The 14,852-nt window shown below is 52.0% G+C and overlaps 2 protein-coding genes across 2 annotated transcripts; both read left to right on the top strand.

The window, feature by feature from the left end:
• On the top strand, positions 1 to 2,105 carry LOC134399686 (olfactory receptor 52P1-like). Its single transcript, XM_063127771.1, has 2 exons — positions 1 to 907; positions 2,056 to 2,105. Exons 1-2 carry the CDS (start codon positions 1 to 3, stop codon positions 2,103 to 2,105), a joined length of 957 nt encoding a protein of 318 aa, XP_062983841.1.
• Positions 2,106 to 13,632: 11,527 nt separating this feature from the next.
• Positions 13,633 to 14,595, top strand: LOC134399685 (olfactory receptor 52P1-like). Its single transcript, XM_063127770.1, has one exon. It carries the CDS (start codon positions 13,633 to 13,635, stop codon positions 14,593 to 14,595), a length of 963 nt encoding a protein of 320 aa, XP_062983840.1.
• The last annotated feature ends 257 nt before the right edge of the window (positions 14,596 to 14,852 follow it).

Genomic DNA, 14,852 nt, shown 5'->3' with positions numbered 1-14,852 from the left:
ATGGAGGCTCTCAACGGTACGGCGGACCTGGGCCAGGTCTCCTTCCTCCTGGTGGGCATCCCTGGGCTGGAAGCCTTTCACGCCTGGATCGGCGTCCCCCTCTGCTTCATGTATGTCCTGACGGTGCTGGGGAACGGCGCCGTTCTCTTCGTCATCAGGACGGAGCCGGCTCTGCACAGGCCCATGTTCCTCTTCCTCTCCATGCTGGCCACGAACGACCTGATTCTCAGCACCTCCACCCTGCCCAAGGCGCTGAGCATCATGTGGGCGGGCTCACGGGAGATAGGCTTCGGGGCCTGCCTGGTGCAGATGTACTTCATCCACACCTTCTCGACCGTGGAGTCCGCCATCTTGCTGGCGATGGCCTTTGACCGCTACGTGGCCATCTGCAACCCGCTACGCTACGCCACCATCCTCAGCAACCCAGTGGTGGCCAAGATGGGTTTGGTGGCCGCTGCCCGTGGAGTGCTCATGGTCATCCCTGGCCCCATACTCATCAAAAGGCTGCCGTACTGTTTTCACAGGGTCATCGAGCACACCTACTGCGAGCACATGGCAGTGGTCAAGTTGGCCTGTGCCGACACCTTCATCAACCGGACCTACGGGATCTGCGTGGCCCTCGTGGTGGTGGTGGTAGACCTGGGGCTCATTGCCACCTCTTACGCCATGATCCTCCGAGCGGTCTTCCGGCTGTCGTCGCGGGATGCACGGGCCAAGGCCCTCGGCACATGCGCGGCCCACACTTGCACCATCTTGGTGTTCTACGTGCCTGCCCTGTTCACCTTCCTGACTCACCGAATTGGCAGAAACGTGCCTCCCTACATCCACATCCTGCTAGCCACCCTGTACCTCTTGCTGCCACCCATGGTGAACCCACTTGTGTACGGGGTGAAGTTGCAGCAGATCCGTCAGCGGGTGCTTGGCCTTTTCAGCCAAGGGGGGAAGGTGCTTGTAGAGCACTAGGGCTTCCCCGTCCACCAGGCCAGGAGGAGCCTTATCGAGGGAGCAGTCCCTTGCCTTGCGGTTACAACTGCAGCGGATGACCAAAGTTGGGGCTTTGGAAAGGTCAAGGGTGATGGTGGTCCACCTGTTTGGTGGTCCAGCAATTGGATGGCGGGGAGGGGGGGGCGAGGTTGGAAAGTAATAGTCCTTGAAATGAAGGAGGGGAAAGTGGCTAGGTCTTGATTTGATGTAAGTCAGGAAAATGGAACATTTTTTTATTAATGCATTGATTACTGGAAGAACTGAAATAGTTCCTCTGGGGGAAGTTGAAGAGTGGCCAAGGGGATCCCAGAGCCCATTATCAGTGGATGTGATGGAAGGAAGGGAAAGAACGTCCTAGTGATAAATAAAGGAAATGTGTCCTCTTGCGGTAGAAGATGTGGGCAGAATATTCCCGTAGGAATAAGAAGAGCTTTAGGTGTGCAAGGTCTGTGGTTGGTTTCAGTTCTCGCTCTGTGTTCTGACCTCCATATTTGTGATGCAACTATGACTGTCTATTGGTCTCTGTTTGATTGAACGATTAAGCAATTAAAAATGTATTTATTTATTGTATTTATTTTGTACCCTGCCTCTTTACCAAGAAAAATGCCACTCCAGCAAACATAAAGCGTAAGATTGGCAGAGATATGGTCTGTAGAACACCAAGCAGATATTTCTGTATGCAGCGGAACCAGAACTATGAAATAATAGTATCAAATAACCAGTTGCTTTGGTCACAGATGGAACTGGGAAGTGGTGGGGAAAAGCCAGCCCCCCCCCCCGGCACCCATGCGCCTGGTCCACATAGCCCAGGATTGTTGCCGTGGACTGGCAGCCGTGGCTCTCCATCCTGGAGATGCTGGCGACTGAACGTGGGACCTTCTGCAGAAAAAGCAGGAGCTCTGCCACTGAACCGTGGCCACTGCAATTAGTGATGGGGGCATATTTTTATTCCCAGTTCTCTCAGTTCTACTGCTTCTTGAAATGTGAGCGTGCTCAGGGGGAATCGTCTTTATGATCTGACATTTGGCCTGCTTCCATCTCAGACTGTGCCCACAACCGATCTTCTCAAAGGGGAAGGCATCCCTGTACATTGGCATCGCACATCGGTCCGAAGGCGATAAGAAGCCAGGGGCCCACTGTGGGCTCCCTTGCCCCCTTTATGCAGAACCAGGGCTGGATGAGTTTGCAGAACAAAACTATTTTGTCCGACAAACAAACAAAGCAATGGAAGCTGTCTTCATCTCTAAGAGAAACTCCCAAAACCACGCTTGGGCAATGTTTCGATTAGGACCAACCGAAATGTCACAAAATAGTGAGCAACCTTTCAAGTTCACCAGAAGGTCTCTTTAAGCTGGATGTTGAGAAAAGTAGGAGCAGGAGGAAGGGGGGCCAGGCGGAATCAGGCTGGACACTGAAGCCCCGAAGCCTGCATTTGCTGACAGTCTTACGTTCTGGAGGAGACCGCAGATGCACAATGCAATCCCACGCATGTTTACTTGGAAGTAAGTCCCAGTGTGTGCAGTGGGGCCTACTTCCAGGGACGGGGCCTTAGTACTGCAGCCTTAGTTGGATCAGGCTGAATTTGGCCAACACTATAGATCAGGGGAGCGCAGACCACAAGCTTGAGTGTGGAGCGGGGCAGGGGGGAGGTCTACTCTTTTACTAGAAGCCCAGATCCACCAACTAGAGCCTGGTGCAGAAGACACAGTCGCAGGACTTAAGGAGAGGCTGCCTCTGAGCAGCACCTGCACCCAGGAATTGATTTTGAGGTACCAGAACTGAGCTGAGCTCACAGCCCTCCTGCACAAACGCCCATGCCTGGTTGCCCCAAGCTGTCTTCATTTCAGCTGTGTAATTTGGAAAGAGGTGGGAAGGTGGCGGAAAGGGTTGTTTTGTTGTAGCTATTGTTAAAGCAAGAGCAATTCAGAAACCCTTGCTGATCTACTGCACATCACCCAGAGATCTACCAATCGATCTCAGACTACCTTCTGCCCATCCCGGCTGTAGGATAGGATGACCTCACATCCTTCTTGACCTGTAGAGACAGATATTCAACCCAGACCCCAAGGCTGAGCGGCTCATTTGTAGGGTGACCATATGACCGGATTTGCCCGGATTTTTGATGACAAATCCGGGAGGGGAAAGAGAAATCCGGATTTTTCCAGTCTTCCCCAGCCAAAGAGCAGCTCTAATGGGAATTAACAAAAATGCTTATAACTCCATCATTTTCAAAGATAAAGACATGAAACATGGTATGATGATAGCTCTTAGGTAGGACTTTAATCATACCAAATTTGAAACAAATCCGTTCATCCATTGGTCTTTTAGGAATTTTTTAAAAATTGAGGTTTTAAAATTATTATTTTTAAAATTGTCATTTTTAATGATAAAGAGATGAAACTTTGCACCATAATAAGTTTTAGGTAGAGCTTTAGCCACACCAAATTTGAAACAGATCTGTTTATTCATTGATTTTTAGGAATTTTTTAAAATTTGAGGATTTAAAATTATTATTTTTAAAAAACTTTATTTTTAAAGATAAAGGGCTGAACGTTGGCACCATGATAGCTCTTAAGGAGAGATTTAGCTGTGCCAAGTTTGAATCAGATCTGTTCATCTATTTTTTTTTAGGATTTTTTTAAAAGTTCAAAGTTTTGAAATTATTGTTTTTTAAAAACTGCTGGAGCCATATCCTTTAAACCCAGGTTGTCAAACCTCCTCTTTGGGGTGTTGCACATTGAGCAGTTTCAGCCCTTGGCATTAAGGGGATCTCCAGTCTTTAGGTAAGAAGTCCTGGGCAAGCAGGGCACCTTTCCTGTTGTAGATTTGGTGTGCAGTCGGGTACCTGGAGCTCAGCAGAGGCAAGGCATCCACAAATCAAAATGTGGGAAAGGAGAGGTCAGTGAAAGCAGCCCACAGGGCAAAACAGAATGGGCCAGAGGCCTTTTTCTCAAATTTCCACATCATGGGCGATGAAGGGTCATTTTTAGAGAAAAACTCTCATGACCAACAGTAAGGTGCCAGTTGAGAGAGAGGCTCTGTTCTTTGCGGATGCCCTGTTGCTGCGAATGTTGGAACCTGGCATATCACTGCTTTGCTTCGCTACCCCTTCCCTTCCACGTCACTTTGTGCACTTGTGAGCTAGGCTCTGACTACACTGCTGGGATGCAATGCAGAACATTTGAAGTGCATACCAGAGAAAAATAGATAGATTTGTGGCTTTGGCTGGCTGGCATATCTCTTAGAGACAGAGTTAGACTGAAGCCACAACTCAGAAATGGCTGTAGCTGAGCCCTGAGAGGCTGCTGTACCACACAGAGCCTTTTTAAGAGTGTCTCAGAGTCCAGTTTTGGTGCAGGCAGAGGCGTCTGGTGGTAGAGTTTTTTTAAAAAACAAGAGTCACCGGATGCAACCAAGCTACAAGCTGTTGCCCTACCCCCAGCCACAGGGTACAAGTGCACAGCCTGGCTGGACCGTTGGGAGACTTTGGTAGAGAGAGTGGGGTTGGGGGATTATTTGAGGCTGGAAATGTTGGCAGGCTGGCATAAGGCAGAGAGAGGCTGAAGGCAACCCAGATGCACTTGTAGCTTGGCCCTGAGGCTGGCTTGCCACGCAGAGTGTTTTAAGAGTGCATCGAAGTTGTGCAGGAGGAGAGGAGGTGGAGGCGGCTGGTGGCAAAGATTTTTTAAGTATTGGGCAAAAGGCGGGATATAATAATAATAATAATAATAATAATAATAATAATAATAATAATAATAATAAATGTAAGAGTCACCAGACATGACCAAGCAATAACCTGCAATAAGCAATGTCCCAAGCCACAAGTGTGCATCCTAGCTGGACCTTTGGGGGTGGGGGGGAGAGAGAGAGATTGTTTGAGGCTGGAGGCAATGACTTAGAGTGAGAGACAACAGAGGCTGCACAGACAACCCAGAGACATCTATTGTAACTTAGCCCCATGGTGCTGGCACGCAACGCAGGGCATTAGGAAGAGGGTCTCAGAGTCGCGTGTTTGTGCAGGAAGTAGACAGGAGTTCAAAGTCTGGATGTGCCAAGTGTTGCCAACACACAAACCTTGAGAAGCTAATGTATATAAGTGAGAAGTGTGAATGGGCAAAGTAGTGTTCACTGCCACAACACCCACCCTAATGTTAGAGCAGAGAAACTTGTGACAATTATACACAAGCTTTTTTAAAAAATTGAATTTTTAAAAAGCCAGCCATCCGGCCGGCCAGTAGCAAACCCTGTTAACAACAGCAGCAGCTTGCAATGAGTGAAGATACAGTCAGAAAAGATATTTGAGGGAAGGGGAGAATGTAACACACAGAGTACAGCAAAAGCTTCCAAGTACAGCAAAACCTACAAAAGTAGGAGTGAGTGAAGTTAATTTCAGATACATTGAATCTCTCACTTGTTCTTTATTTCAGTGGTTTTAACATTAAGATGTTATGTAGAACAGATTTGTCTTAAATGTGTGCTGTAAAATCAGGCATGTGACCAAGGCTATGTTCGGGTGGGCACGCCCCCTTGGTGCTGGACACGCCTCCATGGGGGCGACCATGTTGTCCTCCTTTTTGGTTTCCAAAATATGGTCACCCTATTTAAGGGCTCTTTCAGACCGGGGAAATCACGTCTCCTTACCGTGGCTCTTGCTTCCTGCTTCTCTTTTGTGATAGGGACAAGCAGAATCACATGGAGGAGGAAAGGGGAAGCAAGCAGAGACCACTGGGCTCATTTCAGTGCAGTGGGACAGCGCTCTCTAGTGGTGTGTTTTATTGCAAAACTTCTCCTGCACATGGCAGGAAATAGCAACAAATATCGCTAGAGCTCAGAAGTGTTGCATTTTTTTGAGGTTTACTTTGTAACGAAAAGAATGGCGGAAAGAGCAGGAGACGCGCAGGAGGATCACTGAGTCACCAAAATGACCTGTGAGCGACTGTGAGTGGCCAATGATGACCGTGCAAAAACCCCGCTTGTCTGAAGAACTGTTTCTCCCTGTTATAGCCTGGCCAAAGGGGCAAGCTTACGAATGTACTCTCTGTAACCTCTGTCACTGGCATCACCTTATACCTTTGTTATTTTTCAAATCTGTTGTTGTTAAATGTTATTGCGGGGGGGAGGGTATTATGATTTTTAAAAGTTAACCAACACTCATCCTGGCTTTATTGGACTCTCACTTAAAGATCGGCTATTGGATGTGAACTAAAGATTAAAGACTTTTATTTGATTGCAATGAACTACTACAGTTAAATTCTAGTAATATTCTAGTAGCCAATAATCCCCAGCTGTTGATTCTTCTTCTTCTTCTTCTTCTTCTTCTGGATTCTGCATACGAAATGTAATATATGAATGTAAAAATGTATATACCTAAATTTAGTAACTCAGAGAAGTGATCTCTTATTGATTGTCATATGAGTTTTCTTTTTTTTTCTTTTTCCCCCTTTTTTTCTTTAATACATCAAACAATACATCAATACAAATAAAACAATACTACATAATACACAATAATATGAAATAAACATTTGATAAACATATATTCTAACTTAATTCTCTTAACATAATCATACTTAACATAAAAGTGCACACCCCCCCCATCTATTCCTGTCTCCAAAATCTCATTGTTTCTTCTGGAGGTGGCTTCCCACTCCCCTTAGATAAAACATATTCTAGGAACTGTTTCCATATTCCCTCGAAATCATTCGTTTTTGTTATTCCTCCTCTCACTTTTATATTACATGTTAATTTATCATTAATAGCAATATCTCAAATCTCTTTATACCAATCTTCTATATGATAATCCCCTTGAGCCTTCCAGTTCCTAGATATCATTAATCTTGCTGCTGTTAACAAATTTGTTATCAATTCTTTTGTCTCTTTATTACAATTCAATTCTCCGTATAATGATAACAATGCCACTATAGGTGTCTCTTCAATCTCCATTCCTACAATTTCTTTTATCTCATTAAACACCATTTTCCACAATTTTTGTACAAATTCGCATTCCCACCACATATGTAAATACGTTCCTTTCTCTTGACACCCTCTCCAGCAGCGTCATATGTGTTTTCTTACCGATTGTAGTATGTATCATATTGCTCTCATTACATATATAATTTATAATGCTAAGATTAACGCTTGTCTGAAGAAGCTCTAAGTCTTTCCAGCACTCCAGAGAGCAGCCTGAGAACAGCGGAGGAGGAGGAGGGTGGAGGCCCACACTGCTGTCTATGGGATGGACGTGCTTTGAGAGGAAGGCCAGGTGGCAGCAGAGGCTGGAGGGCTAGCAGGAAATGCCAGCCCTGAGAGAGAGCAAGGAGGAGTTCATTGCACCTTCCGACTCTCTCTCTCTCTCTCTCTCTCTGTGGGGTGCACCTGAGTTTCATGTAAAACTCAATGAAGGGGGGGGGGCTTTGCAAAGTAGCACCACATGTAAAAAGCAATAGACTTCGTTCCCTAGCATGGGGCTAAGGGGCAAAAGCCTTCTTTCTAGATTTGGGGCAACGTGACCTGCTAAGCAGCAGGAAAGGTACACGTGGCCCTTGCACCTGGATTGGTGTAATACACACAGCATGAAACATCCTCAGTTTTTGCCACGACCAAAAATTCTCTTAACTGGCCCTTTCCAAGGCTTTTCCTTGGAAAGGGCCAGTTCCCACAGAGGCCAACCAGAAGTCCTGCATCTGTGGTGGGACATCAGGGCCCACACACAATGTTCCCACCGCATGAACAAGATGGAGAGTGACGTCAGGTGCATAGGTGTACAGTTGGTTCCTCCATTTCCTCACCCCCCCACCACCTCAAAACAAGCTACAGAGGGTGGCCATGTACACATTGTCAAAAAAAAGAAAGAAAGAAAGAAAGAAAAGGAGAAAAAGAAGAGGAAATGCATCACCAAAAATGAAGACACTGATTTGCAAAAAGATTTGCATGATCTGTTTTATCAGCACAGATTCATGTTTAGAAGTAATTGCTATAATTTAAATCGAAACACAATCCATCTCTCTATAGTGGGGGAGACTGAGCATGGTGCGGGCAGTTGCTGCTCCGTCTGCTGTCCAGGGACTAAAGTGCATTTCTACGTGAGCCTTTTATCCTCCACCTTTACCAAGGCTTCTGCCTTTCTGCATGTTTCATTATGCAACCACTAGATGGAGCTGTGGTATAGTGAAATTGCACAATTACATGAGACACTCATTCTGACATTTCTAAATAATACCAGACTTTCCTTATTAGGAAAAAACACACACACACACACCCCATAATAGTTGCAAAACACGGGAGAAGCCCAGGAGGAGGAGGAGGAGGAGGTTGTGTAAGGGATCACAAGCCACCATCAGTGAGCAACCATGCGTGCACAATAAAAGCTTCACGGAGACAGGCGCTAAGAGGGGATGGGCAGCTTCAAGGCCCCTGAGCTCTTCCTGCTGATAGTTCTTGGTCTACGGACAGAACAGGTGTTCAAAAGAAGGATGCTTTCAAAGAGAGGCCTGACCTCTACAAAGGAGGGCACGTGACCACCCAATTTCATTGTTCCACCAGATGTACAGGATTTTGGGCTGGTATTAATATGATCAAGCCCAAGATCCTCATGTGGACTAGCCAAGCGTTCTGGACTGAAAAAATGAGACACACACGGCCCATCGTTTGGAATCTGGTTGGATACAATCCCAATGAGCTCCCAGCTCAGCGAACGTGATTGGTATTGGCTTTGTGCATGTGATCCAGGCAAATGCGGAAGACGGGGGCTGGGGGGGGCAGAGAACTTCCCTTCCCAAAACCCTCCCCTCCCGCACTCTCCTCCTCCTGCCCCGTTGCTGCTCTGGTGACGTCCCAGGTCATCCCGTGAGCTGCTCCCCTCTTCCCCCAGCAGTGAGCGGTGCCAGGGGCAGCACTTGCCAGGCTGGTCGTTCCTGGAAGAAGAGAGGCGTGTTCCTGCATCCTTGGCGTTTATTGGTGCATCTGCAAGCTCAGCGAGTGCAGAGATGGAGGCGCAGAGCGCAGGGCTCCCGCACGCAGCCACTGCCCGGCCTCAGGTCTGGAGTGAGAGGCCCAGCAGCCAGCTGAGGTGGTGCCCGTCCTCCTTCCGCTGCCTCTTTGCCTGGCGAAGGACTTGGCTGGCACCGCAGGGAGCTGTCCAATGAAGGGCTTTAAGCCGTCCTTCTGGCCCCATTGCCTTAGATCAGCCTTCCCCCAACCTGCGTTGGACTGGAACTCCCATCATTCCCATGGCCCTGGGACGGTGGGCGTGGCAGTCCAACACACCGGGGGGGGGCACCAGGTTGGGGAAGGCTGCCTGAGACGGAGGTGATGGATTCATCCTCTAACAGTATTGCCATGTTCTGCCCCCCTCCTCGCTGTGTAGGGAAAAGTCCAGGGGAAGCTCCGCGTGGAAACACTTACCTCATAGACAGAGCAATACCTAATGACAAAAATATTGTAGAAAAGGAAGAGCAAACGAGAGAAGAATATACGCCACTGGCCATGGAAGTCAAAGAACTAGGGCAACAGGAAAAAGTCACAATTATTCCATTAGTCACATCAGTCACTGGCATCACATTAAAAAAAAAAAAAAAACTATACAGAAAACCTTCAGAAACTGGGCCTCCCAAAATACATCCGCACCAACATCCAGAAAGTAGTCATACTTAAAACATGTTCAATTGTCATTCAGTTCCTAAATCAGTAAAAGACAGCATGACCTGGCAAAGCCTGTCATGTGCGTCTAGAAAAACAGCTACGAATGAGAAAGGAGGGATGATGATGATGATGATGATGATGATGAAGGGTATGGGTCAGAGTCGCATCCTGAGTGTTGAAAGCACTTGCCAGACACTCCTCTGCTAATGCTTGCAGCCAGGGTGGTCGCTTACACATTGCCAAAAAGAAAGCCCCCCCCCATTTGCATAACATTTGCATATGCAGATGTATGTGTATAGCGCTCTCCCTTCTCATGAGCATTTGACGTTAAACCTGGCTTGGCTTGGGCAGCCCATCCAGCAAAGGACATCTTCAAACAGAGGACTGTCCTCTGCCAGCTCTCCGAGATAGAGGACTGCTCTCTGGGAAGTTAGGACTCCTGGCCACCCCACGTGCCACCACCCTGTCCGGAAGCTCTGGGCTATTATTGCCCTGCTGGGGCGAGGGGCAGGCCGAGGCCAAGCGGAAGCAGCAGCTGCCATCCCGCTCCACGGACCTGGCCCAGGTGTTCTCTGTGCCCTTCTTGTCAGCCATGGAGTCGGGGGGGGGGGCTGGTTGCTATGGCGCTGATCCGCTACCTGGCCATCTGCTGGCCCCGGAGGCAGAGCTCCATCCTCACTGGCTGCTGGGGGGCCATGGCCCGGAGGCGGCTGCTGCTGCTGCAGCTCTGCGAAGCGGCCATCATGGGGCCCAGGGCCCTTCCTGGTGCAAAGGCTGCCCTTCTGCAGCTCCAGGGTCATCGCCCATTCTCACTATGATGACCACATGGCCGCGGCGAAACTGGCCCATGCCGACCCTACCATGGACAGCATGTTTGGCTTGGTGCTGATCCCCCTGGTCAAGGCAGGGGCCTGGTCAAGCTGGGCATTGGCCTGTCCTAGGCCTGATCCTCAGGGCCATGCTGCGCCTCCCCTCCCAGCAGGCCCAGCTCAAGCCCTTCGGTGCCTGCAGTGCCCACGGAGGGGTGGGGGAGAGGGGCGGTCCTCATCCTGGTCTTCTACACCCGGGCTTGGTTCCCCTTCTGACGCACCGCGGCTGCCAGTACAACCTCCCCGCTCTGCTCACACCCTGCTGGCCAGCCTCAACATGCTCCTGCCACGCCCCTCGCTCCATCCAATACTCTATGGGGTCAGGATTGCTCGGAGCGTGCCGGTGGGGGGACAGCATGCCCCACAAGAGCACGGTTCTAAAGCACGGACGTCCCCACAGCTCTTGGTGCCAGGCGAGCCTCGTCGGGGAGAGCGTTCCATAGTTGGGGTGGGTTGGTCTGGAAGGGGCAACGGAGACCCCTTAGCTGCTCCCTGGGGAGAGGAGAACTGCTAGAAATGGTTGGTTGATATGGATCAACACCGCAGCCCGCATTTTCAGACCCTCCTTGAGGAGAGCGGGGGGGGGGAGCACATCTGCACTTCAAAAACTGCCTCTGAGCCAATGACAAAAGTGGTTCCCCACTCTGCTTTTTGTGGGAGGCCCAATTCCACACTGAGAAAGGGCATTCTTGGGGCAGCAGCTTCAAGAGCTGAGCCTGCCCAGACGGTCAATCGGAGCGCACCCAGAAAAGCCGTCTGCACAGCCTGCAGCGCTGTCTCCCCCGGGAGAGGCATCCCTTCCCTCTCGCACAGCTGGTCCGTCTCACTCGAAAAGCAACCGCACGGGTGTCGGGAGGCAGGACGGATTGCGCCGGAGCTCTTGCGCCCCCGCCTGGGACTGGCCGCCCTCCCACCCGCAGGGACGCCTCCTGCTTGGGGAGCCAAGGAGCAGCACAGCAGCAGCAGCAGCAGCCCCAGTGGTCCTCAGGGCCATCTTCTTATGAGGCCTCACACAACCCCGGGCGGCCACAGCAGCCCATGCCGAGGCCGGAGCTGCGTGGCTGCCGGGCGCCTCCGTGGGTTTCCCCCTCTCCTGCCGGCTGCCTTTGTCTTCCAGCTGCCCGGACCTCCCTTTCAGAAGGCCATCCTGCTGTGGCCTGGGCCAGAGCTACAGCATGCAGCATGTGGCACTTTGAAAACGGTTTACGGCGTGTGTCCTGAGCCCGAACGGTTGTCAAAGCCGTTCTGAAGCGTTACAAAGCAGTCGTGCAGATCCTGCCCTGGCTGTGGCCCGGACCGCGTTGCTGAGTGACGTGATGGAGAAGCCCTGCTGGCAACCTTCCCCGAGCTCCACTGGATCCCTTTGGAGAGGGGCTGTGAAGCTCAGTGGGTAGAGCCACCGCCTGGCACGCAGGAGGCCCCCCTTTCGACCCCCGGCAGCATCTTCAGGTAAGGCTGGGGAAGACTCCTGCCTGCGACCCTGGGAGGGAAGGAGGGAGGGAGGGAGGGAGGGAGGGAGGGAGAGCCGGGGCTGCCTGTCCGTGTTGACAGGGCCGGGCTGGAGGGACCAAGGTTGCAGCGCAGCAGAAGGTGGCTTCTGCAGCCCTCGGTGGCCTGGCCGTGCTTCCGCCATTCCTCACAGTCCTGCCTTTCGTTATTTGGAAACAATACCATGGATCTGAAGTTCATATATGGAGGTTTGGATAAAAGGATCCAAACTGTCCTTGCAAAGCAATTCCACGCAGCGGCACAAACGCTCTGGGTCCCGCGCACTGTTATGCTTCAACACTCTTCATTTCAGGGGCACAGCAGCAGCTGCAAACAGATGCGCGGCCCGTGGTCTTTTCTGCTGCAGGGTGCTTGCGCTGCTGCCAATGATGTCTTGTGCAGCCTGATGCCACGGCTCAGCCACGTGCTTCTGGACCGGGGCTGCTTTTCCCTGCAGTTCGCGTCTTGGTTCTTCGATGGGCTGCTCCCGCCTTTGGACGGAGAGCAGCTCTGGCTTCTTTTTGCAGCGGGGGGGGGGGGAGCACTCAGCTGGGTTGTGACAGTCCTACCGCCAGTCACCAGAAGCCACGACTTCATCGATAGGAAACACGGCCATGCCACGGCTGTGATGCACGGTCCAACAGGGCGGGAATGGAAACGCTCAACACGGACCAAAGAGGTCCGTGCTTAAGAGGAATAACACGTGCACTGCGTTGGGCATTGTTGTTGTTATCAATGTGCATGTCACTTTATGGAGGGATGCTCCCTGCCCCGAGGCGCTTCCAATCTGGAAAGTGCCCTGGGGGAAGGCAGAGAGGATGGGGAGGGAGGTGGAGGCTGGGGGGGGGAGGCGGGCGTTACAGGGAAAGGAGGTGCAGCTGCTGAGGCACTGTGACAGGCAGGAGGCAACGGGGGGGGGGGGCAGCTGAGCCAAAGCCTTCCCAGAAAGGATGGCATTGGAGGACGTGGAGAGAGGTGGCTTGTCCGGGCCTAAGAAGAAGCCGGGTGGGGTGGGGTGGGGTAGGGTGGGGGGCAAGCAGAGTCTTTGGAGGGAGCAGGAGACCTTTGAGTGGGGGTGGGGAGTAGTGAAGCTGAAGAGGCAAAGGGAGGGATTGGAAGGCCAGAGCAGAGAAATAAAGGCCAGGCCACCGGGGGGGGGGGGGAGGGGGGCAGTGTCACCTGCTCAGAGGGGGTGGGGTGGGGGGAGGAGGAGTCAACAGACGTCCAGAAATGGAGGGTTTTCAAAGGGCAGCCATGACCAAAGGCAACACGAAAAGCACCCTAAGGTAACCCCCACTCGAGGGGTGCCCCATGTGTGTAGTTTAAAGTGCAAGAGACAAGGAGCCATTACGAAGCGAAGAGATCAGGCGCAGCCCTGCTCAGGGGCCTCCGAAGGCAGATGCAGGCTCATCCGGATCCGGAAGGCGGCTGGCCTGGTTTGAGCAGCCACTGTGAACTAGCTGCGCTTGGGCCGTGGACCGGGTGGGGGTGGGGGAGGGAAGCCTTCTTCAGCGCGGGGGACGTTTTGCGACTGCTGTGCGCTTCTCCCTCCCTTGCAGGGCCGGTCCTTCCTCCCAGCCAGGGCTCAGAGGCACAGCAGCAGCAGCAGCAGCAGCAGCCACATGAGTCATCCTCCAGCCCCACACGGGCCCTGATGGAGGCTCTCAACGGTACGGCGGACCTGGGCCAGGTCTCCTTCCTCCTGGTGGGCATCCCTGGGCTGGAAGCCTTTCACGCCTGGATTGGCGTCCCCCTCTGCTTCATGTATGTCCTGACGGTGCTGGGGAACGGCGCCGTTCTCTTCGTCATCAGGACGGAGCCGGCTCTGCACAGGCCCATGTTCCTCTTCCTCTCCATGCTGGCCACGAACGACCTGATTCTCAGCACCTCCACCCTGCCCAAGGCGCTGAGCATCATGTGGGCGGGCTCGCGGGAGATAGGCTTCGGGGCCTGCCTGGTGCAGATGTACTTCATCCACACCTTCTCCATCGTGGAGTCCGCCATCTTGCTGGCGATGGCCTTTGACCGCTACGTGGCCATCTGCAACCCGCTACGCTACGCCACCATCCTCAGCAACCCAGTGGTGGCCAAGATGGGTTTGGTGGCCACTGCCCGTGGAGTGCTCATGGTCATCCCTTGCCCCATACTCATCAAAAGGCTGCCGTACTGTTTTCACAGGGTCATCGAGCACACCTACTGCGAGCACATGGCGGTGGTCAAGTTGGCCTGTGCCGACACCTTCATCAACCGGACCTACGGGATCTGCGTGGCCCTCGTGGTGGTGGTGGTAGACCTGGGGCTCATCGCCACCTCTTACGCCATGATCCTCCGAGCGGTCTTCCGGCTGTCGTCGCGGGATGCACGGGCCAAGGCCCTCGGCACATGCGCGGCCCACACTTGCACCATCTTGGTGTCCTACGTGCCTGCCCTGTTCACCTTCCTGACTCACCGAATTGGCAGAAACGTGCCTCCCTACATCCACATCCTGCTAGCCACCCTGTACCTCTTGCTGCCACCCATGGTGAACCCACTCGTGTACGGGGTGAAGACGCAGCAGATCCGTCAGCGGGTGCTTGGCCTTTTCAGCCAAGGGGGGAAGGTGCTTGTAGAGCACTAGGGCTTCCCCGTCCACCAGGCCAGGAGGAGCCTTATCGAGGGAGCAGTCCCTTGCCTTGCGGTTACAACTGCAGCGGATGACCAAAGTTGGGGCTTTGGAAAGGTCAAGGTTGATGGTGGCCCACCTGTTTGTAACTAGTAACTCTGCTCTGGATCCTTTTCAATCTGGATTCCGTCCTTTGCATTCCACTGAAACAGCGCTTACTAAGATCACCAATGATCTTCTTACTGCCAAGTCTAAAGGCCTTTATTCCGTTC

The sequence above is a fragment of the Elgaria multicarinata genome, chromosome 5 (genome assembly GCF_023053635.1).
Source record: "Elgaria multicarinata webbii isolate HBS135686 ecotype San Diego chromosome 5, rElgMul1.1.pri, whole genome shotgun sequence".
In the NCBI taxonomy this organism is placed as follows: Eukaryota; Metazoa; Chordata; class Lepidosauria; order Squamata; family Anguidae; genus Elgaria; species Elgaria multicarinata.
Note: the sequence above shows the minus strand (reverse complement) of the source record. Positions and strands in the feature narration are given on the sequence as shown.